Below are 26,446 nucleotides of genomic sequence, written 5' to 3' on the forward strand. Positions count from 1 at the left end.
TAATCATATGGAGCTTTAGCATTTTCTGAAAGCAAAATCAATAACTTTCTTCCAAATTCATTGCACTGTGGCTCTTTCACAGAATAGAGAAAAAAAATCAATAAAAATAAATAAAGTTATTTGTGATTTGGTGAAGCAGGACTTTTGAGCAGAAGTTACTTCCTTAAAAACGTGATATTTTAAATAAATTTAATTATCCAGTAATAGCCCACTGCATTTTATGTAAGCAATAAGCATCCATCACTGAACCGCTCCACACCTGAAGAAACACCAGGAGCTCAGAGAGCGACGGGTTCAGTCATTCAAACCTGAAGGTTTAAAAACCAACAAGCTGGGTTTAGAACCCCAGGGTGCTGATACACGAAAAAAGTGGATAAACAAAAGATATAAATAATTAAATGAACGGATATAAATGAATTAATCAAAGTCCTAGGTGACATTTGAGAGCTGACAGGGCAGTGTGAAGAGTTCGTCTCCATCCTCAGCAGAATGAATTAAAACGGAGGGATAGATTAGGGAGGGATGATTGCTTTCTTTTCTCTTTGTGAGGAAGATTAGCAATCAATCACTCAGAATTAGATAAGGATAGAAACTATTTAGAGTGCGGACAATTGGCAGGCCCACTGAGCGCGATCACATCACAATTCCAGAGTTTAAGTGCTATTCACTCAAAGTGTCAGTTCTGACCTCAGAGCCAATCAAAAGACTTGAATTCCTCAATTAAAAGAACAGGCCTTACAGCTACGCAAGGATTTCACATCAATATTCATCTGGTAAACAAAGGGATGGATAGCTCAGCGTGGAGAGTGGAAAACTGAAATTTCTGAGAGTGAATGCAGAATACACGCACATGCACAATAATGGCACACTTTAAAAGGGAGATTAATTTAGCAGATAAATCACAGTTTTAACTCATTCACAAAAAAGAAAATGTATTCAGGTATTTCAGAAGGTCAGCAGGTCAATGTCATGTCCATTGACTCACCAGCCTTTACAGTGAGTTTTTAGAAAAAAAAGTTTAACCGATCCATTTAAAAACTATTAGGCTGTAAAAGTGTTTGCCCTCCTTCACTTGTAAAAATTGTAGATAATAAAAAAACAGAGCTCTACTTTTGTTTTTTTGTTTTTAAGCTGGATGCAGACTTTTTGGGCTGGGTAGAATTCGCGATCTGACCCACATTTGGTGGCTTCCATGGCTGCAATATGATGTGTTTTCCACCATCTGGCAACCCTGGATGTTGAAATAATATTAGGTAAATTGTTATACCAAAACAAAAACCAGACATTGCAAAACGGAATTCACTATTCAAGGTAGAATTACTGGCTGCAGCATTGATTTTGAGAAACAAATGTGTAAACCTAGCCAAAATATTTAGAACAAAAGATTACTAAATATAAAAATTATGGATTTTTGTATTTTTATGCTACAGTACAGTCATAAATTTCAAACAAAACGTTATTCTTATTCTTGCTATCATTATTTACTGTTGATACCAACACAAACTTTGAAAATTATCTACATTATTACCAGGGCTGTCAATACATGATATTCACATACACTGCATGTTCACGGTTATTGGATGTTGGTTAATAGTCACATGGCATGCAGGTAAACAAATAAAATACAGCATTTGTAAACAAGTGTTTTAACTAAGTTTTAAAGTGCATATCAATTTATACTTCTTTGATTTTTATGTTGTATGCACACACAAACACGTTCTGTTAAATTGATCTCAAGGTTGAAAAAACCCCAGCTCATCCCCATCTCTCCCCATTTGAGAAATACAACAACTCGACAGCGACAGTGAGAGAGATGCAAGAGAAAAACAGGGAGAGTATGCTTTAAATCTATCAAAGCCTGATCTGAGAACAGAGAGGTGCCCGAGTCTGTCACAAGCACACTTGACAAGTGCCGTTTCTTCTGTAGACAAGTTAGCATCAATACTTGAGTGATATATAGGCATTGGCTGATTGGAGGCAGAGATAAGTTAGCCAGAGATGCTTGGCCCTGAGCCAACACTTGAAGAGCTGCATTACTACTGAAATAAAAGACCTGACATCTCCTGTTTAATAGCTAGTGTTTCAACACTGCTCGTAAAGGCTGTAGACTAGAACGCACTACTTTATAACAGACCTGCCTGTGAATCTTTTTAAGCAGATTAAAGCATTTTGTAATAACTATTATACATACTAATATATTATATTACTTTTTAATATTATTATACATTTATTTAATGCGATTCTTGGCTTTTTCCCTATTTTTTTTTCCTGGAATATACAAATAACCAACTGAAATAAATTATTTAATTTAGTAGACCACTTAAATAAACAACATTATTCCAGATAGATGATGTTAGAAAAAAATTAAATAACATTCACATTAATTTCCAATACGCCTGTGTTTGTCCAGACATGTCTACAATTTAAATAGATTGCAAGGAAGTAAACTGTGACGATATGTTCAACAAGCAGAAAACCTTTTTAGTGCACCACTTTGGAGTGAAAAGACACAGAAAATTGGCCATAGATAAAAGCAGAGTGGATATATACATATCATACACCTAAGAAAGCAACTATAATATGCAAACCAGTGTTGCTATGGCCTGACATTCAGAGTTACCTGGTAAAAGCAAGGAACTGAAGGATGAGAGTGTTGGCCTGCAGAGGATCTGCTTCTTCTCTCTGGGGGTTAAAGTTCACAGGCTCAGAGGGATCCAGAACCTCAGCAACCTGGTTTTGACTGTCCAGGATCTGAGGAAAACCAGAGGAGAAGAGCCTGGCCAAAGATCTCCGGGAGGTCGATCTGGAGGAGCTGAGATAGACAAATCACATTTGCACAGTGAAAAAAAGAAAAAGAAAAAACTGGCTGTCATACAATTTTGTGACATGTCTAATGATATGTTAGCATTACATAATGCAGTGATGCAGCTTTTTCCAATTACCTAGGCATTTTCTTACTGAACATCTGCCATGCTGAGCCGCATTCAGTTCTGCGTGCTTCACAGATCTTTAGTTACAATACTATACCAGAAGCACACGAGCTGCCAAGCGCTGTCGAGGCGACACAGGACACAGATCAGTGAACAGATATGGCAGCCTGCTGTGCGCTATCAGGTACGTTCCATGCGTTTCACATGTAAAAACTGATTAGCCACAGCGTGATCGGTGTCAAATGTTAGAGCTCCAATGAAATCCTCGAGTGATCTGGTAATATGTCCTTCTGTCACATCTTAAATGGCATCTCACACATGAGATATCATTCACAGTTTTATGGGGCTTACATCAAGCACCACTTTCTTAAGGACTTCAGAAATGACTTCTTTCCTAGAAGAATTGCGTTGTCGCAGATAAACCGATATTGTCGCACTTGAAATATGTTCTGTCCCACATAGAAAGAAGATCAGATCGAGAGAAAGCAAAACAGAGCAAATACAATAAAATGTGGGCGGTGTAACAGCTGTTGCGCAGAATTGTACGATATAAGATGTATTTTCATATACATGTTATATAGTTTATTTAATAATGCTGAACTACAATCTTCCTGCTGTCAGCACAGATCTGAGAACACAATACAGCGACAGAATTTCATTTCTAGACTCGGGTAGAAATCAGTGGTGTGTCAATATGGGAAATGTGAATATGAAAAGTCAATATGATGTCAAACTTGACTGTTTGAACTACACATGTAAAACATCTCATCCTTCCTGTACAATCCCTATGATCAATATGGCTCCTCTGTAAAATATTTAAACTTGCACTGAGGCTGTACGAAGCCCTTTTCCAGCAATAAGAAGAGCAAAAATATATGTGAGCATAATGACAGCAGGACTTTAATGTGTTCTTCCAGTGACTCACAACTAATTAGGAGACACAGTAATTAGGCCTACACTTACACCAGGCTTTTAATTGCCACTGACAAAGAGGAATATAATATTACCTATGGATCATGGTAATTTTCTGCTGAATTACACATTAATAAGCCTTGCTTATTATTTTCACACTTGCCTGCACAATAAATTTTTTATGAAGATCCACACACAAAAAAAGGATTAAGACTGAAAGAGAGAAAGGAGAGAGACATATAGAGACTGAAAAAAAATCTATTTTTTAACTTCATTTGTATGCATTACTAACATATAATCTGCAAATGATTTAGAAATATTGAATTAATTATAAGACATACTGATTAATACAAACCATAGTAAATTAGGACTATCAATATTTCCAGAGAAAACATTACTGTGGCAGCCAAAATTACTGAAATAACAGAACAAAAAGGGACTATGTTTGTAAAATGTATTTAATATTTTTCATACTAAATTATTGAATATTGCCTATATAATCCGTATCATATTTGAATTTAACAGGCACGATTAAATTAACCATAAAACTATATAACTAGTAACTTTGCCACTGCATGTCAACTAGCAGTCATTAGAGTATGAGTAGATACCAACACTTCTAACACATTATTTTATTAGTTCCACAAAATACAAATTTTGAATTTTGAGTATAAAAAACGTTCAAGTATATGTCAATATATTCTACTAACCCTAAACCTACCCTCACAGTCAACTCTGAGAGTCAGTAGACATGTACTTGCAAATTAACAAGAATTAGTTGAAATGTAGTTAAAGTGGACTATCGACCTAATAATATAAATAATTCAAACTAAATTGCATGGATAGTCCTAGTTATTAACAACCTGATTGCAAAACTGCACTTGCAAAGACAATTGGTTTTTCATAATGACATCTGACCAGGGGGAACTGGACTCAAAACCAGCAACTCATTTAAAATCCACTGAACAAGAGCCAAGAGATATATTATGTAAATGTTTTATCATAACGTTTCAGGAAATCAAAAGGACTTCTGTCCTTGTCTGCGATAGTCTGAGCTCTTCATAAAACACAGGCATAAAAAATCTGACCAAATTAATGTCCCTCACATAGAAAAAAAATCTAATTTGAATTCACCTCCAGTATAAATATAAGAACTTAATTCATTCCAGCTGGTTTAGTATTCAGACTTCAATTTTAATTTTAAAGGTCTCAATCAGATATGACAACTGACTTAAATTAGAGTTCTCATTTTAAATAAAGTTCCACGCGACACAAGTTGGTTTCTTGTGCTGTGTGAATCTGCAGTTCTAGATGTAAACAGTGTTGGCCTGTCAACTGTCTTTGGTTAGAATCAGATGATGCACTGACACCGAACAGCTCCTGAATGACAACTCTGCACTCCGACAGACTTTAAATGGCCATCTCAAATCATGGCTTCAGCAAAACTGTTGCCACTTTTAAAGGACAGTGCAAGTCCTCATATAAAAACAGACAGGGCCCTGAAATACTTCAACTAAAATAAACATGACATAAACAAATGTGCTGGTGTCTTGAAAATGGAGCAATGGAAACAGAAAGGGATAGTGAGAGAGAAACTGGCATTGGAGAGAATAGCAAACTCGTGCATGATGGGGATATAGAGTGATGTTCTAAAGACAATATCTCTATCTATCTATCCATCTATCTATCCCTCATCCATCAGCTTGTCTCTATACATAAGGTCTATATTAGGGATTTTGATTTTCATTTATTCTCATGATTGATCGCCATTGAAATGAATCAATCGCTGTAGTAATCAGTTGATCGTTAACCTCAATACTGCAAAATACATCCATTGCAGCGGGATAGTCACAGGCATGACAGGTTATGCAAATGCAACTCAAAACACCAGCTTTTTCACCTCAGTGAAAGGGTTTTTAGTCTGAATAAGAAGCTATGAATAGATAATAATGATAATTTGATCAAACGAAGACAGCGCATCGTAGTTTGGGATAATTTTACTTTGTTGGCTGTTTCATATTCTGTAACAAAGACCTCTTTTTATATGGTTTCATGGTGCTTGTTATTGCATTTTAAAAAACAGTCGCATTGTCTCCAATCGACATTAGCAGCAAAAAAAAGTCCATCGTCTACCAGCCTGAAGGTATTTGTCTACAAATGTTGGTTTATGAGCAATATGAGCATATTATAATATCTTTGTTTACATATTAAATGTTCAGCATTTTGGCTCCTAGCTGAACAACATTAACCTTTGCTAACACTTAGCGTACCTGCATTTACAATTCTAAGAATTAAAATAGAACAGAAACAGAAAATTACCAAAAAAAGAAAATAGGCATAAACCCAAGGCTGTTTTGGTGCCAGAAACATAAGTGGACATCTGAGGGAAAAAAAACACACTGCTACAAAAGTGAAGAATATGGCCACTGCATGAGTGAATTATTTGATGGCGTGTCTGTGTGGTTCTCACCCAGAAGCGTGCGTTCCGAGGGTGATGACAGGGGCGTGCACTGGAGTGAAGGTCAGCTCCTGCATCTCATCCTCTTCCTCACTTCTATTTCCCTCTCTCTCCTGCACACTCAGCTCCAGATGAGCTATGCTGCCGGCAACTGGACGCTCCTGATTCAATTTAAATCAACACAGAGAGCAAAACAGACAATTTTAAGAATAATTTTGGACTGAAGTTCAGCAGCAGATCCTGCAATACAAAAAAACCCAGAGGCTTTGATGAAGTTTTGGCTCATAAATCTTCGCTGTACGATTATCTCACTCAGACAAATACTGAGAATATTTCATCAGCAAATCTAAAAAGAACCTCCTACAATGTGCAAAAACATCAGTGTTTTGAGGGTAATAACAGATGTTTAGAAAATGTCACGACAACAAAGAGGTCAGCACATTAAAGACGAACTCTGAAAGTTCATTACTAGAAGAAAAAAAAGAAAAATGACACCACCAAACGCTCTACAGGAACTTCAAGTTCTTTATGAAACGCCTGGAGACACGACTCTTCCACAAGGACTTGATCAAAACCAATTGCATTTCTATACTCCTTACCTAGCTTCAGACAGCACACCCGCAGGCCACCAACAGTCTGTTCATTGACCGTCTGATTTATATTTCTAAAAAAAAAAAATGGGCAAGTATTTTCTCCATCAGGGAAGCTAGAATCTGACTGGCTGGCTTTACAAGATATCTGGGAATCAAGGTGCACTTTTGTTTTTTGCCTGGAAACAAAGCTTAGTGACATCAAATCAGATATACGATTAGTTTGAGACTACTAACTTACAACAAATAGAATTGCACATTATTGCATGTTTTTCTCTTTATAGTTTTTCTTGACAGCTGAATATCTTAACATAGAACAATATTGTTGTGCTATTATTTGGAATTATTTGCATGAATGAATGAATGAAGAAAACAAGTTTCACTATCATACACTACTGCTCAAAAAAGTGAGAAGCCCTACTCAAAATATTACTGTGTACTATATATTATATTTACCTATTAGCCTGTACGTTTCTGGCAAACTTTAGCTCACTGTATCACACTTGTAAGGTAACTGTAATGTGTGGTAGTATATGGGTCAAAGACGAAAAAAAGGGTTTAACTGAAAAAAAAAAGTGTAATACTCTTTTAAATTGTTGTTTTTTAAATTCAGTTGCAATTTTGTTTTTGTTTTTCCCCTGATTTGCTAAATTTACCCACTAAAATGTCATTCAGTGTAACAATCTTGTCAGGCATATTTACGACTAAAATCAATTTTTGACTATTAGAAGATGAACTGCTTTCCCTTCAAATACTAATTGCAGTCGAAACTGTAAGTTAGTCTAACATTCTGCATTTGTGTTTTAAAAGCGGCACAGCTCAGGATGTTCACAAAGCTTTTTCCACACAGACTGATATTGTTAAGTCAGCTGGAACCAAATCCAAAAAGAATTTAAAAGTTATGTCAATCGCACATTGATAGACATAAAAAAAAAAAAAAAACCTGCACAGGGAATAATTTAAGACCATTCCAGAATCACCCAGAAATGACACGCAGGAAGTTGAGCACAGCAGGAAATTTCCTCCCTAATCTCAGCAGAAGAGCCCATGTGTGGCACAAACAGCCTTAAACAAACTGCGGAGGCGGTAACAAAGCACTTTGTATGTTTATTTACAGACTATCATATAGTCAAATGCACCGCATGACTAAAGGCAACGGCATAAACATACATGCTCCCACACACGATTAACATAATATCTGTGCATAGCTTTGTGAAAATTTGTGATATGTTCCCACTCTATACAGGCTGTATCTACACTGTATTCCTTTTAAAATAACAAAAGCACATTACCGTTACAAACCGTTCCTATCCCAGATTTCGCAAAATGGTTATCTGATGTAATAATGCACTTAGGATTTTATAGTAAATGCACTATATTTTTTACACAACTAGGTACATTACACCAGTTAATGCAAATTCAGCATTGCATCAATTGTTCATCAACGGACTCACTGCAGTAAATGGGTGCCGTCAGAATGATCTTATAAATACATCACAATAATCCACAAGTAAAAGCTATGTTTTTAATAAACAAATCCATCAAGACATTTTTAACTTCAAATTATTGCTTGCAGCTAGAAGTCCTGTATCCATAATATTGCTTTCTCCAGTTAAAAATCTGATCTCGCTTGAATCAGAAGAGAAATATGCACAGATCATGCACCAATTACAAGAGAAAACAATTCAATACGCCTCTAAACAAATATGTCAATGGATTTTAATGTGAGAGGGCAACAGGGGAAAAACTTTTTCAATATAGAAAGTGCTATTATGGATTCTGGCCAGACGAGGCGGTTTAAAGTTAAAATGTCTTAATTATATATTTGTTTATTACAAACACACAGCTTTTCAATTTACTAGATGCTAACTGGAGTCACATGGATTACTTGTGGATCATTGTGGTGTTTTATGTGCAGTTTGCGCCCATTCACATTTGATGCAATGCTACATTTCTCCAAATCTGTTCTGAAGCCTAAGGGTGAATACATTTTCAGCTAATTTTAATTTTTGGGTGAACAATTACTTTAAACTAATTTATATATTGTGATAGCTGTGCAAAATCTTTAAGTAGAAAAAAAAAAAAAACACTTAACGAGTGTGTTCTAAGGGATGAAGCATTAGTGAAAAGAAAGGGAAAGTTCAAAATATTTTTTATTATTACCAGTCTCTTTATAAACCAAACTTTTAACATTTAGATTAATTACAAAAAAAATCATTTGAATTCTTTACAGTACAATTCCTACATTTGCAAGTCAACTAAATAAATCTTCTCCAATTCAGAGCAATTATAAAAAGGAAAGTAATACAGAAAAATCTCCAGATGGTGATGGATTTACAAACTAATTTTATAAGGAATTTAAAAAAAACATGTTGTCCTGTACAATAATTACTGAAAACCCTAAACAATGTTCATCTTATAGACCTATATCAGTGTTAAATTTAGATCAAAAGTTTTTCACATCAATAATTGCCACCGGACTTGCCGACATAACACCAACATTAATTAATCCAGATCGAATGAATCTAGAACACTTAATCTTATTGATGCAACTAAAACTGAGACCAAAATGTTAGTGATGTCATTAGATGCTGAAAAAGATTTTCATAAAAAACATGTGAAATATATTTAATCACAAGTTTATTGAATTACTTAAAAATATATTAATCAACCAAATGCAAGTGTTAGGGTCAATGGAGTTCTTTCGGAGAAATTTGCATTAATGACGGAGACAAGACAAGAAGATCCCTTATCACCTCAGGTATTTGCTTTATGCATAGAGCCTTTGGCACAGAGTATGAGAGGTCAATTTTTACATAAAAGGCCATAAAATTGTAGATGAGGAACACAAACTTGCATTGAACGCAGATGATGTGATTTTGTTTTTAACAAATATATCTCTACCTTTTGTGTTAAAAGAAATATATGGAGCTACGTCAGGATATAAGTAAAATTTTAATACAACAGAAGCTATGGAAATTGGAGGTAAATTACAAGAAAGTTTTGAAAAGAAATATGATTTTAAATGGAATCAAGCAGAGTAGATATTTGGGAGTGAATATTTCAAACAAGGTACACAAGTGTAATTACGACACTTTAGAAACTACTATAAGGAACAATTTTAAAAGTTGGAAATATCAGCTTTATCTTTGACTGAAGAAGTAAATAAGTGAAATAAATGAGTACACTACCAAGATTTTTGTTTTCGTAGCAAAATCTTCCTATTTACATAATTTTATTTATTTTAAAAAGTGGCATACTATTTTTAGATTTATCTGGGATGAGGGGTACAGCAAAAGTAAAACTCGGGGAATCGGGGTTTCTCATTGTCAGATTTGGAGTATTACTACTACGCAGCTCAGATTAAACCGATTTTGAGTTGGATGCGAATGATTTAGAAAAATGGAAAATTATGGAAAGTCATTTAATGCAATTAGCATGCTAATATTTTGTGGGAGAAAGAAAAAGTTAAAGAATAGTTATTATTGTATAAGTGAAACATTTACATTTTGGAAAACAACAATTGATGAAAATTAGTGATCAGGAGATGGTTTGTTTAAGAGAAGTATCAACAGATGCAGACTCTGTTGATGATGAATTTAGGGTTTGGGCTAGCAAAGAACTTCAAAGATTTGATCAGATTTATAGAGACAATGAGATGGAGGCGTTTGAGAATATAAAAAAAAATATATAATTGTCTGTCTGTCTGTCAATCAATCAATCACTCAAAGCATTGAACAGTATCAAAAAGGATAATAGTGATTAGTAATGTATAATGACAAGATTAAGCACGTATTTTTTTGTAAATGCAGAGACGGTAATCAAATGTGTAATAAAAATTAAATGTCCCCAACTAATTGTCAGCAAATGTATTTTTTAAATATCTTTAAAAAGAAATTAAAATAATAATTAAAAAATACATATTACAGGATATTCACCCTCTGTTGCGTTTTATAATTTTAATTATTTTGAAAATAATAAACTAGATAATTTGATAGGAAAATAAATAATATTTAACGAAATGTGGATTTATGTAATATCAAGAAAAAAATGAAAATTGAAATAGACAAGAAGACCAGAAACAAAGTAAAAAGAAAAATGTAAGAACTACTTGATCTCCATATTGGCAAGAATATGCTTGGAAAATTAGTATGCTAATTATCTTCCAAATATAATACTTTATCTTCAAGATGTTGGAGAAGTTGTGGTAAACTCAAAGCTCAGTATACTTATTTTTTAACTTTAAAAATCTGGACAAAAGTAATACATATAATAAAAGAAACTTTTTAGCAACCATACTTTTGATTTATTGGGTATTCTCACAAAAAAAAAAATAAATAAATAAATAAAAAAGAAAAGGGGAATGAAAGATAAAATAGAACAGTAACAGTTTTGGTATAAACATACAAAAACGTGTGTGTGTATTTGTGTGTGTGTGTGTGTGCTTATGTGCTTATGTGCATAGGTGTATAAAACCTGACAGAAAAATATTGCGGTACATAAAATGTTCATGTGAATCATGAATCATTTAAATATACTTCAGAGCTCAAGTGAATAAATCCTCCAGACCAATGATGGACATATTGAGTGTGGATCTGCAGTCACCTTAAGTTTCATTTGCATGATTTTCCAATTCAGCAGCATACACTCGCTGAACCAGATCAAGTTTTACAGTTCTGGTCTATCTCTCTAGTTTTTGCGGTGAAGAAGTGGTCAAAGCGGCACTTACAGGAAATCTTATGCAAGCGTGAAACATTGGTGCAGCTAATGTTGTCAAACCGATGGGACAGTTAATAGTGCTCTTAGAAGTTCTGCAGTTTGATACAAAGTTTTCAGCCTGCAAAATGCTACTGCAGTTCTAGCATGTTAAAAACTCATTTAAGCATGAATTTCCTTAAAGCTGCACTCAACAGGTTCGGTGTGGGTTGTGTGGTATACAGGTATCTGTATATTAAGGTAATGCATGTGCTGTGTTTTTTCTATGCTATATTATGTATTGAGTGTAGGCGTTTTATTCCTTTGTATGAATGTATCTCTGTGCTTTGTTTTAAAAGAGCATATATACGTTTGTGCGTTCGTGTTCCATGTGTGTGTGCGCGTATGTGGGTGGAAAACTTACGACATGTGACAGCTGGTGGGCCGATGCCATCGGGGAGGGAGAAAGCAGAGAGGGGAGCTGTTGTTGCCATGGAGACCCTACCGTGTGGCTCATGGTCGGGTAGCGTGAAGTCGCAACCAGCTGAGAGAGAGGCAGCTGAACAACAGAACCAGAGAAAGGAGAAAAAAAAAGAATGAAAAAAAATTAATACATATTTATCGGACAAAACAACGGGCAGAAGCATCTGACGATGTGGCAATCCCCCGCAGCTGGCATCTACATAAAGCTAACATCCAGCCAACACAAAAGCAGGATGAAATTAGAAACCTGTTTAGGTATAAATATGACAGATCCAGTTTTCGGTGCTGCTACGCACATGTTTTCATACAAGACCTAATTCTCTTTCTCCACTTCGAGTCTTTCACCTTTCCTGTTTGCCTCGTGCTTCTAATTTGAATCTCTGTTGTTGTCAAAAGTAACATTATACATCAACACCGATAAGCACAAGCACTTTCTGACACAGTCATCGATTTCTGCCTCTTTGAGAGTATGATATTACTCATCTCAGTTGCTGTGGTTCTAATACGCAGTTTTTAGACTTGCGTTTTTTGTCTTTGGACAAAAATATCCTTTAAATTTCCAGTATTACTTTTAGTTAGTTTTGTATACATATACATATAAATACACACACACACACATATAGATACACATATACACATACAGGTGCATCTCAATAAATTAGAATGTCTTGGAAAAATTCATTTATTTCAGTAGTTCATCTCAAATTGTGAAACTCGCGTATTAAAAAAATTCAATTCACACAGACTGAAGTAGTTTACGAAAACAAACTCAACAAATTCGAATATGGTGACATGCCAATCAGCTAATCAACTCAAAACACCTGCAAAATGGTCTCTCAGGTTGGTTCACTAGGCTACACAATCATGGAGAAGACCGCTGATCTGACAGTTGTCCAGAAGACAACCATTGACACCCTTCACAAAGAAGGTAAGCCACAAACATTCATTGCCAAAGAAGCTGGCTGTTCACAGATTGCTGTATCCAAGCACGTTAACAGAAAGCTGAGTTGAAGCAAAAAGCATGTTAGGTTAAAGTTGGTTAAATGACCACGGTGTTGGTGTGCTTGACTGGCCAGCAAACTCACCAGACCTGAAACCAATAGAGAATCTATAAGGGTATTGTCAAGAGTAAAATGAGAATCAAGAGACCAAAAAAGAAAGAATAGCAGTAAACAACTGTCGAAGAAAACTGGGCTTCTATACCACCTCAGCAGTGTCACAAACTGATCACCTCCATGCCACACTACACAAGAAATACAATACAGATTAAACAATACATATAAAATACAATAATCAAAAAATTACTTTAAAGAACCACAGTAAAAATACAATACTAAAACAAAGTTAAACCATAGAGCTTTTGCTAGCGATTAATATTATAAACGACTTTCATTGCAAATTTTGGACGTGACTGGCATGTTGCAATCCAAACTCAGAGAAAGGTCAAAAGTTTGCATCCCTATATTACAGCAAGCAATAACACATCATATCATAATCATAAAAAGCACTTTGATACTTATCTAAATGAAGACATTAAGGCTTTGGTGATGTAACTATGCCGCTTTTAATCAGATTTAGTCAGATATTACAGTTTGAAAGACTTCCTCCAGTGCTAATGCTCAGAGATCTGTGCAGACTTTAGCATGCATCAGTTGCTGATGTAAAGCACCTCTCTGCCCTTAAGAAAGGCTGATGGATTCACAGGCTGTGTGATGTGATCTATGTAGCACAGAAGTGGATGACTGTGATGGGGTCAGTGGTGTTAAACTCATGACTCAACTGCCTCCAATACAGCCTAAATCACTGGCAGCCAGTAGACCCTAAAAGCATTTCTCTACTGACCCCAATACAGCATAAATTTATGACTCACTGACCCCAATAATGCCTAAACGCATGACTACAGCGAGCCCCGAAACTCACACTGCCCAGAACTGACTGATCAACAGAGATTTAGAGCATGGCTTTACAACTCTTTGTGAACCTCTTAAAACTTTGTAATTATATATATATATATATATATATATATATATATATATATATATATATATATATATATATATATATATATATATATATATATATATATATATATATATATATATTAGCTGGGAATCCCTGGTTTGCATTGTGCCAATATCAGTATTGTGCTGCCCTGATGGATAGCAACAATATTTGTGATCCTTGCCAGACAGCAGAAACAAAAACAAATGACTCTCACTACAATGAGTTATTATACCTATCACTACAAAAAGAGAAAACAGAGGAAAAGGAAAGAAAGGCAGATGCACATGACAGCAGAACTACTGACAGACACAGTGCCAACAAAAAAGGCACAAGGTTGGAATAAAAATCATGCACGTCGATATTCTCAAAGCCAGCTCTTGTTTGACATACACTCACTTTCATGCATACTAAAAAACATAAAATCAATAACGGAGGCATAGCGGTGTCTGAAAGAGAGAGAGAGAAACAGATAGAGAGCAAGTCAAAGGCTCTTTTTAAAAAGCATTAACTATAAATAGAGGGTGAGTGCATGCATCCAAAGCAAACATTTTAACTCACTAACTCTGAAATAAAGTGTATGGGATGTAAGGATGGCTGACAGCATTATTCAAAACCTGTGCATTAAAGGACCATAAGTCAGAAATGCAACAAGGTACAGTATACCTGCACATCATATCCAAATGTGCTTGCTGAACGTTTTATTTTGAAAACCATCAGCACTAATAAAGCAGAACAGTGACAGCCTACTTTTTCAAGCTCGGTTCCAGTATTTTTCCCCCAATTATTTTTTCATAGGGATTTTATTTTTAATATAGAGAGATTCAATATATCTACCATAACATTACAGACGTTGTTTTGAGGCATAAATAAATAAATAAAATGTATACAAATATGTGCAAGTAGTTTGAAGGAATAGAGAGACTTGATATGTTTCAAGGCAGTAAGTGGATGTCTCGAAGCAGAAATGTTCAATCAACAGGAAAAATTGATGAACTTGACAACATGACAGAGTGGAATAATTTAATAAACATAAATAAACAACACACACACTTTTAGGTGACGGACGGAAGGATGTTCTACTTTTTTCCTGCAGTGCTATTTCTTTCTCCATGAAGGATACAAGGAACACTGGCATACACACACACACACACACACACACACACACATATATATATAGTATGATGCCTTAGAATTCTGCATGGAGAAGAAAGCTTAATGGATTATGGAACAGTTTTGATATATTCATTTAAAATCAAACACATGACATTAAATGTGTGTGAAATATTTATGAACCCACTCTGTGGCTGAAATTAGACAACAAAGCATGCTTCGCAAGATGTAGAATGACTAAACCAGTCTGTGCACGCCACTCTGATTTCATGTGTGTGAAAGAGAAAGAAAATTTGAGAATGAGACCGAGCCGCCCATCAATCAGAGAGATGTGCCATGGCCTTGACAGGCTTTTCAGACTGAGTGAGGGACTCAGGCTTTATAGAACAAACACAGGGAGCAGGGTCGCTAAAAAAAACAAAACCCTGAAACAAACCAAACACTTGAATCAACCTTTCCAAATTGCCGTCCATCTAAATTAGTGCCGTACCACAATCAATGTGGATCAGATCCATCTTTCCATGCTGTGAGGCCTAGGAAGTGTCACAGGATATTTTAAAGGGTCCTTAAGGTCTGACAGCATCTGCTTTGTTTTCTTTTGTTTTGCTGAAGTGTTAAATTGGGCTTCACAGACAGGAGAGAAAGTCTAAGCAATCCGACACATTTTGTTCGTGAGCCAACAAAACTGTTTTTTACTGACAGGGAAATTTGCAATACACCATCTGAAAATGAAGGTAGTTTATCCAGCCGTTTAAGTGCAAAAAAAGACCTAACTGCAGGTATACAATCTTTGTCTATAGCTAAACTTGTTTTTATCTCATTTTTATCTTCATATTCAGTCAGCCCCAGCAGTGGAGATTTTTAGATGTCAGATGAAAACAATTTTTTAACACATATTTGAATTGGAGCAATCTCGGGTAGTGGAGATATTTGTTTTGATTAATTGCACTTTGCATATACAGTTTCTGGTGGAGTTTATAACATTTGTTAGTGTGTAGTCTTGTGAACCACTTTGTAAAGCAAACGTTGTAGTTTTTTAAATATGCTACATAAATAAAGTTGAGTTGAGGAGAAAATCGCAGTCTGTGTTGGCTGTGATACAAATAAAGATTGTTTTCTGCAAAATTATGGCCAAAAAATCTAAATCTTTATATTGAACTGACCTTGCAAGTTGCAAAACAACCAGTGCAATCTGATTCACAAACACATAGAATTGCACTGAAACTAAACTAAGCACAACAGATTAAATTCTAAATAGATCTTAAACTAAATCAAATAAAAATCAAATTGAAATGATAAACTGGATCAAAATCAAAACCTAATCTAATTTAATCTATTTGCATTGCAATGTATCAAATCAAATTAAATCAATCAAATCTTAATAAATTCAAATCACAATTGAATTAAAGAATCAAATCAAAACTGAAAGAAATCACATGGAATTGCACAGAAAGAAAACAGAAAATAGAACTTAACCGAAATCAAATGAAAAAGCGAATCAAACACATCACATTAAACAAAAAGATAGAATCAAAATTAAAAGTATATAAAATCTAACTGAACTGCATTGCACTGAATCAAATCAAAGTAATTTACTTTAAATGAAAACTGAATTAAATCAATTAAAATATCCTTAAAATTATAGCTGTCTAAAATTAAATCAACTCATACTGAATATAATCAAAATTAAAATCAAAGCAGAAATGTACTGTTGAAAAACAAACTGAATCAAATTGCACTAAACCGAATCAAATCAAATTAGATCTTATCCTTTAAAAGCAGGGATGTCCAGTCCTGTTCAGATCAACACCAATCTATTTGGCAGGCTGAAACCAAAATCTGCAGGACGTTGGTCTTTCAGGAGCAGGACTGAACAGACCAAAATGTTGGTTTGGTAGATTTGTACGTCACAGATATCATCATTTGAACACGGGTTGCAAGCTTTTTGAGTCGCTGTTGGAAGTGAAACTGAACACAGTATGCTGTCTGAACAATAGTGGCACATTCTCCATCCTGGCCTTCAATACCTTTTTCTTCACTTTGCAAACCCTCCCTAAGACTTCTCGAGCTTTCATGGTGCAATGCTGCCGTAACTCACAGAAACCGGTGCCCATGTGCTTGGGTCAGCAGAACCGCTCTGATTCTGTCCAGCACAGATTCTCAGACACGTTACAACATCACAGTCAGGACACAGCAGAGACTGTTCTAAAACCGCTGCCATTCTGATGACACAGAAACAAACTGCACCCTGGGAGAAAGCTGCAGAATTTTAGCGTGTGATGATTTCAAGTGACTTACCGCTGGGCCGCGTGGAGACTCTGCAGTTGAAACCATAGGCTCCAAGATCCGTTCGTCTGAAATTCAAGTAAATACAACACTTTAGAACACTCATCCCCTCCTCAAATGTTTATATTTGCAAAAACTGAAGTATCTCCTTCGAGACAGGTTTCTAATTGTGTTACTTGAGCTCTAAATAACACCAATGACAATGGCTAAGAATTACTTAATGTTTTATAGTTAAAAATTTAAACCCAAAACCTCTCTTTTCCATCACATGCTTGGACTTACAATGGCTATGCATTCTCCATGACACCATAACTTGTCACATTTGTTTACAGTGGATTACTATCCCAGTTTACACAGCGTTACGTCACTGAAATGTGGACTGTGAGGACTGCTAAAGCTCTGGGTGGCATTTGAGACAGGGCCTACGGCTATCTGGCCAATACTCATTTGCATTCATGGTGTAAAGACAGCCTGAATGACCCACCGAATGAATCACATTTGTCACGTAAGCCTGGCAGCGGTAGAAAGGGCTTGGGCTGGGTGAGAGATGAGGTTAGAGTCACAGTGAACAGAACATCATTCCCTCGGTCAGATAATGAGGTCAGCTCTATGCGCCACTACGAATGACCTCACACAGAGACCTGGTTTATACCCAGAATTAACATCGCCATCTAAAAGGGATTTAAAGTTAAATAAAATTCAGTTAAATAAAATTCAGGTGTAATTTAATTTGAATTTGTGTCTGCAGAGCCAGGTAGTAACCGATTACATGTAATCTGGAACCAAAATTAAGTACTCGTAATTAGATTCAATTACATTTTAAAAGACTTGTATTCAGACTACAGTTACTTTTTTAATGGATCACATGACTGCATATTATTTACACAGTAGCAATACATTATTCATATTTTATTATTTTTTCCTAATTCCTCTTATTCATCTTTTAAATGTTCATTTCTTAGTCTATTGCTTAGATATACTCAGAAAGTCTTTCAGCATTGTGAACATTCACACAAAGACCAGTTATTACCAGGTGGCAAAACAGTATCTGACCCTATGATTTACAGAAATCATTTCAGGTTTAAGAAGTGTTTCAATATTGCATTAACTGCTGATGAACATTTTAATTTTTATTTGAACGATCAAACCATAGGTTATTTAACCATGCATATATGTATTTTGTTTTTGAAACACGTGAAAATGCACAGATTCATGAATTAAGTTTGGGAACTCTTGATGTTATATATGTTTAATGTGCTTCAGGTTGTTAACTAACTTTTTTGCCATAAATTGCAATCCATTACTGATTAATAATTGCATAAGTAATCTAATCAGCTCTTTATATCATGTACAACTTAATCAACCTGTCTGCTTTTTTCTGTCAATATTTTTACTGATTAATTTAACGCATCCTTATTGGTCACAAGAGACACACGTTACTGCCAGATGTACCTGCCAATCACCTCATCTGACCACCTGCGATAGAATCACCCGAGACGGATGTTAACGGTGGGTGTAAACAGGGCCAAAGTGTGAGGAAACCGGATGACAGATTCTCTTTTGCAATGAATGCTGCGCATTTGTGCTCCTTTATCTGATCTAAACCTCTTCAAACACAATTACCAGATGCTTGGATGAGAAGGCCATAAGCTGCCTTATGTTAAACCAGACACTTTTTATGACTCACTCTTGTTTTCGGTAACTGATTTTTATAAGATAAGCGCCTGACAAGTGTGAAATCCTGTGAGAGTCTGAAATTGGGCGCTTGGGATTTGACATCAACAGAAGTGATGTAACTCTAACAGAACGTGCTAAACCATGTGTGCTTATGGGACATGGGCGAACAAATAAGTGCACATTAATCAATTCTCCTTTAAAATTAAGCCAAAAATTCCATATCTGCTTTAATATAGGACCTACAAGGAGTAAGTCTCTGATGTTCTGGCTTTTTATTGAATGTCAGACCTTTGATGTGTCCATCCATTAAGTGTAAAACCCCTGGTTAACGGGCCTGAGGGGGTTTGCGCTTCAGGCTATTGTGACTTCCCAAAACCCTGACTGAGTAAATGTTCTGGATGGATTTTTATTTAAGGAGAACATCCTCTCAGCCACCCTGGTGTGCTTTGTCAGCTGGATTTTCACCTCCCTGTCTGGAACAACAGATATCAAACCTGTCTGGTGATTTTTTTGAGTTTGTGAAGGGAACATTAATGATTAACCTGTCTGATAACCAGAGGGACGGGACAAGAGACTTTAATTAACCTGCTTGATCCAGAGGATGCATTAATTTTTAAATGCAAAAAAAAAAAAAAACACAGATTAAAAAGATGCTGCTTTGAAATGACAAAAAAAGTGTATATAGTGCACATGGTATGCAATCGACTTAAAGTGTTTTTTGTGCAATTTTTGAAGCTCATTTCAAAGTCAACCTATTTTAAATTTGAAGTAACTTTATTTATTTTTTGACAAAATTACTGCAGTAGTCAGTGTCACATGATCTATTAGAAATCATTATCATATGGTAATTATGTGTAGAAGATAAAAATTGACAAATTGACAAATAAAAAGTTTAAAAACCATGTCCACTTTTAGCTATAATAGGGATATTTATTAATTTAGAGTGGTTTAACATACATTAAAGACAAGCCATATTATTTCTGTCATGACAACTCTCTGGTATGTACATGACAGTGTTAGTGTATTTGGTCTTGGTGGAATAGATCTGCTACGCTGCAGCTGCTGCAGAACAAGTACAGAGACTTGCTATTGCCAACGCAATACAATACACAACATGCTGCTGCTGAGCATGTAAGAAATACTGCTGTGGCAAATATAACATACATGACATAACCCCCTATAGCATACACAAATCACCACAGAGAGTAGTCATATATCTGAATGTTATGCAGAGAGCTCATTGGCTACCGATACAGCAGAGAACCAATCAGCTCTGCCACGTGATAATGATGTCATTAAACTGCGTTAAAAACAATCAGACTGCAGCACCATCTATTGTTTCATTTTCATTTACTTAATACAGTGCCTAAAGTATTATTTGACAGCCGTTTTTTTTTTTTGCAATAATTATATATATCGTTTAACTTCACATGCACAGGTGACTTTACAATGTTTACAAATTTACATCCTGCTTATGCATTATCTGACTAATTAAGTTGTAATTTGCCTTTGTATGCATTTGTTCCCTCAGTGTTCTGTCATTACATTTAATTAATATTTTATTAGCATAATTATCTTTCTCTTCATTGTTCATCGTTGTCCGGTTTGTTCTGTAAAAAAAGGAAAACACTAAAATAAATGTTTAAAAAGAAGAATAACACCACTTGTTTAAATTAAAATAGTTTGCAGCTTTATAAATGTCACTTTTGATCAATTTAAGGCAAATTTTTTGAAAAGTATTAATTTGTAACAAAAAAAAAAAATTATACAAAAACATCAATTAAATAAATAACTATTAAGGTATCTATCCACATAAAAGCTACATCACTCAGACACTAGTATGGGTACTTCAACGAGTTATGAATTGCTTACATATTCTGAAGTGAAATGAGATACTAAAATAACATCCTCTCTACATGATTGCACAACAGGTACGGTTGCTGTCCTGGAACTGTCAAAGAGGACATCCAGAGATGTGTCTGCATGTGTGGCGGCTTTTCCTTGGTAAGTGAAGGTGACCACACTGTTGGGTGACAACATGTCTCACAGTAATGCCTCCGTCTGATTCTCAATCTGTTTCTGCTACATGTGTGAACTCATCACCCCATCTAACACATTTTCTCTCTCTTTCTCGCTCCCTTTCTGACAGTCTTACACCCTCCCTCTCATTTACACTTCCTCTCCTTTCTTCGCGCCCTCTTATTCCCTCATGTGTAACTTTCACTCATACCTTTTTAATCAAATTTTGCGAGATTTTTGGAGAAAGTCCAAAATGCAATATATTTCTTCCCATTAATCCCAATATGACAGAACAATAGAGAGAAAGACAAGTGATGACCAATTACCTCACATCTTGCTCTCTTTCTGACAACTCACTACACTCAAAATTCAAAAATCACATCAAACGCTTGAAAAAAAAAAAAAAACTAAAAAATATTACACATACATATATATACAGTTTGATCGGCAGCATCAGCTACTTCGAAGTATTTAGTCTCAGAAATGAGATCTCTGGAGACAGAACCAATCAACTCTTGATTGACTTCCTGCATAATGCGGACGGACAGGCTGCCACGTCGGCGGTGATTCACACGGGCCAATCAAACTGCTGACATGTGCACTACGGAAAGCTCTCTCATAAATACACATGGATGTTCTCACAACTACACATTCATTATGAATCATGCATTGGTAAATACTGTGAGTGTGCACGATTGGCTAAAGGGCAAATTCACAGGCCATCTTTTTGTGTTTGATCAGCATTCATCAGTAGTAGATAGAACAGCCAACATCAAAGAGCGAAATGAACACATTTTGATCATTGCTGCTTGTGTTTCGTACGCTTCTCCGGCTCTCAGAACGCATCAAAACAATGTACATTTCTGCTGTAAAGAGATGGGAAAAATTTATAAGTTAGTTGATGAAATATAAAAAACAATTTTAAGCATTTAGACAAAGACAACTATGAAAAAACCAACCTGAACAGCAACAAAACATTAAATCCTGACCAACCAACTGTGACTCGACAACCAATAGTGCTATCCGTAAGTTAACTTGTCAATATTAATGAAGAAACTCAGAGACATTAGTAGCGCTAGAGAGATGGTAAGGTGTTTGAAGATTCATGGATGCTGGGAGTCCATGTCTTAGAAAAGAGAGAGGCAGAGAAATTATAGACTTGGCCAAGTGCCTGGCCCTCAGGCCAGAAGCTTCATCCCTCTTTGCCCAAGAAGGTAGAGCTCAAGTGAGGAGGAGTTAAAAGAAGCAAGAGTGAAAGTAGAAGACAGCAAGCATATGCTACTGTCTTCTTTCATTCTGCCCCTGACTATATGACTTGGCAAAACCTGAGACATTCAAATTGACCAGAGCACATTTCACAAGTACAGAAGTAGTGCTGATGGGTCAGACCCCCAACCTCCAAACATCTCACCCACCAGGAGCTGATCGCTATCTGAAACTGTGAAATGCGAGATATGCAAAAACTCCCTTTTAATTGGAAGGCAGAGATTGTGACGGAAAAGTAATTAGCAGTCATTAATTTTGAAATTATTTCCCCCCAACATATTAAGGGTGATTCATTTGGGCATGACAATTCTTTCTCAAATTATAGAGGATCAGACCCACAACAATTCATAACAAAAATGTCAAGTTAATTATTAATCATTTTGGTACATAGGAAACTTTAACAGAGAAAGATACTGAATACTGAAACTATGGAATACGATGGACAGTTATTTCTGCACCTAGCATTATTCTTAAAATCAATATTTTTTAGATTTAAAATTAGTCATGCAACGCCATTATTTACTGCCCAAAAAGCATCTCTGAAACTATTTTGCACTTAAAATGGGTGCAACTGTTGTTGCCAGGAGAAAGCATCACAGACAACAGAGAGTGTGTGTTAGAAAGCAGAGGTTTTTTCTACACGTATTAATTTATTTGGAATGCCAGAAGAACTCACTATTTAAATCCAGACATATTTGTATGCTAATTTGCACTGCGCTTTGAAATATTGCTTTCGTAAATGTAAATGTTCTTCAATTTGCGCGTTGTCCTTAAATCATCCAGAGAAATCTCCACACCCCCTTTTCGGAACTGCGCATTCAAGGTACAGATGACATCATATTAATGATTCTGTTAAGCAAAGTTCATCTCCCAGGTGCTTTGTCTATAAGAGCAATGTACAAGATCCCTAGTCTCTAGTCCCTAGATGACTCAAAGAATCCTGGTGAAGATACAGCAGTCTCCTGGTCTTTGCTTCTGCATTTCCTATACAATAGTCAGTAAGATAAATCATATTCTTGTAAAACACTTTAAAATAACTGTATTTCAATGACTAATGCAAGACAATTGCCTGGAAATGTAGCAGCACCGAAGACAGACCTTCTACTGAGAGTGGTGTTTAATTTTTGTGTCGACTCTTTGATTATCTCTCTGGATGGAGCATCACAGCCTTGTAAATCCGCACAAGGAGCAAATGAAAGGTCTCACATCCGAGCAGAAAAACAACAATAAACCCTGACTCACCTTGAGATGCTGAAAGTAACTTCTTAGGTGGCGATGTTTCCCGGTGGCTCACTTTCAATGCCGTGCTGCAAGAAGCTCCTTCCACACTAGATGAAAACTTGAATTTGATGACAGATTTCCCCGAATATGTCTGTGAGAAAATTGCAAAACTTTCTTTCAAGGGAGTGTATTCATGAATGTTTACCTGATGTTGACTACTTTGTGTTATTTCTCTCAACTGCTCAACCTAGTTTTGTCTACTTTCAACATTTCAATTTCTTTTCATCGCTAATTAAAGCAAAAGTGTGACATTTTTTCGCTATTTAAATACTTTCTTCTGCACCAGTTCTAAATAAGTCATCTGAAGACTGATTTTCCCAAAAGGTTTCAGTGTGTGGAGTGTGTGTTTGTGGGAGGGACTATGTTTATCTGAGCAATAGCAGAAGAACAAAAACCTACACGCAGAAATCACACACTTGACCTTGAAATAATCCCTCAACGTAATTGGTCATGACACTTCCACATAAACCTAAACAAGCAGGTGTTGTGACCTCTAGAGTGTGAAATCCTCCAACATTCAATCTAAACTTATTCATCACCACTGATGAAGCATTTAGTGTAACTACGGCCTGGGAAAGTTGCCATGGTGAAAGAGCCACAGGAACTGCAGCCCACAATTTCCTAATCATGTTAATCGACTTTAATATGACATCAGCACAATAGAGGAGATGGATAACAGACTAATGAAAGAGTAATGATGGTTCCAGCGGTTAGAGGACAACTTGGACGCTTTGTTGAGCTGTTCCTGTTAAACTGGCCATCGACTAGGAAATGTTCAAGAACAAGGAGAGACTCTGTATTGTCAGCTAATGAGGAACATCATGTAATAATGTTGTTCAGGACTGATTACACTAATGAAGTGAGTAGCAAAATGAGCCACACATTAAAATCTAGTTGTTGGGGTCTAGCAGACCTTAGTTATCTGCAGCTTTTTTGACAAACAGTGCCTTTTTCAAATGGGTATAATTACTAGGCAATGTCCAATAGCAGAGTTTTAAAATGCCCAACATCGAGATTAAAAACCAAAGGATGTGCAAACTTTGCACATTCAAGGAATTGTTAAACATTTTGTCATCATTTACTTACCCTTATGCTGTCCCAAGCCTGTATATTTTTTATGCCAACACAAAAGAAGATATTTTGAAGAACCAAACAGTTGTTGGTGCCTATGGAAGAAATACTACGGAAGCCAAAGGGTACCAACAACTGTTTGATTCTTCAAAATATATTCTTTTATGTTCAGCATAAGAAAAGTTTTGGGTGAACTAACTCTTTGAGATGCCTGATTCAATTATTGCAATATTGTATTTTTATTTTTTTTTTTTATAATAGCTAAATCTATTAGATTTCGTTTGCTTATTTTTCACTATGTTGTTTCTCTCCTAACAGCTTTAGTGAAATGCATCATGAAAAGTCAACCAAATTGTACCTTTCAGATCAATCACACAGCATTTTCCGCTTGACACATTTTACTGTCACACCCTTACAGTGTTTAGCTTCCCATTCAGCTCATAACCGAAACAAAACAATCTGTGTGACACTGAAGAATTTTGCAAGAGAAATTTTGGCATGCAGATGCCAGTGACTTCAACAGATCTACAATAAACAAATAAAATGAATATATGCACTATTCTTTAAAGTATATATATTTTATTTGGCAACTATGCATTGAATTGTTTAAAGGAAACATTCATGTTCACAATTTCTCAAAACATCTGTTTTGTTTTTAAATATCTAGCAAAGTATTCTAAAACAAAAATCGAAGCAGAGACTGTTTCCAACACTGATAATAATTATTAAAAAATGTGTCTTGACTACTAAAAATCCAGCTTTGCCAGTAAAATAATTATTTACCTTTTTACAATTTAAAATAAAAAAAGTTATTTTAAATTGTAATAATATATAAAATATTACTACCAGCCAACTGACCCCAAATGTTACATACTAAAATAAATGCTTATTCTACAATAAATATGCAAAATAAACAAAAAGATGTTTTGTGGAAAAAAAAAGTTTTAGATGGCTGACCTCTCGTAAAAATGCCATGTGATATAATCCAAATGCTCTTATTTTGTTATTCATCTTAATCAGTGCCATTAATGCCACAATAGAGTCAGATTTCTTTTAGCACTATGCTCTTAACCTATAATTACATAATTAGTCTGCCACCATTAATTTAATTGCAACCTTCTGATTAGAGGCACTGCATAAGGACTCTAAAAAAGCCTGCATGGGAGTGGCACATCTTGTGATATTACTATTATTCCAGTGTGTGTTTGTATGTGTTCAATCATTACCTGCTGTGTGCTTGCAGAGTAGACCATGACACCCCAAGGGTTGGGGAGAGCACCGCCCTGCAAGTGGAGGCACACATTCTCTCCGGGACCCTCAGGATCCGAAAACAGACTCCAAGCACACCAACGCACACACTGCATAAACGCTGCTCTGGGCACAGCTGTGGTTGTCATCTAGCAAAATAGACAGAGAAAGAAAAAGAGAAAGAGACATTTCGCTCTCAGTTTGTCCCTGAATAGCAACATCTGAGGTTGAACAGGCTGTCGCTTTTGAATATGACTTAAATGGATAAGTTAAAAGTTATGGTTGATTGGCAGAAACCAAGATTTTAGCATTCTTTTTTGGACTAATCCTAACTTATCCAACAACAAAAAAATTCTATTCACCCTGATGTTGCTTCAAATTTTGAATTCATCAAAAATATTCTAATTTGTGTTCAG

At 35.6% G+C, this 26,446-nt stretch overlaps 1 protein-coding gene across 1 annotated transcript in view; it reads right to left on the bottom strand.

Moving 5' to 3' along the window:
* LOC122350349 (nephrocystin-4-like) overlaps positions 1–26,446 on the bottom strand; it is a 135,562-nt gene that overhangs the window by 29,967 nt on the left and 79,149 nt on the right. Inside the window, 6 exon segments of the mRNA XM_043246747.1 lie at positions 2,621–2,812; positions 6,313–6,461; positions 12,010–12,144; positions 17,481–17,536; positions 23,673–23,802; positions 26,009–26,179. Coding sequence (XP_043102682.1) covers positions 2,621–2,812; positions 6,313–6,461; positions 12,010–12,144; positions 17,481–17,536; positions 23,673–23,802; positions 26,009–26,179 — 833 coding nt within the window.

The sequence above is a fragment of the Puntigrus tetrazona genome, chromosome 8 (genome assembly GCF_018831695.1).
Source record: "Puntigrus tetrazona isolate hp1 chromosome 8, ASM1883169v1, whole genome shotgun sequence".
In the NCBI taxonomy this organism is placed as follows: Eukaryota; Metazoa; Chordata; class Actinopteri; order Cypriniformes; family Cyprinidae; genus Puntigrus; species Puntigrus tetrazona.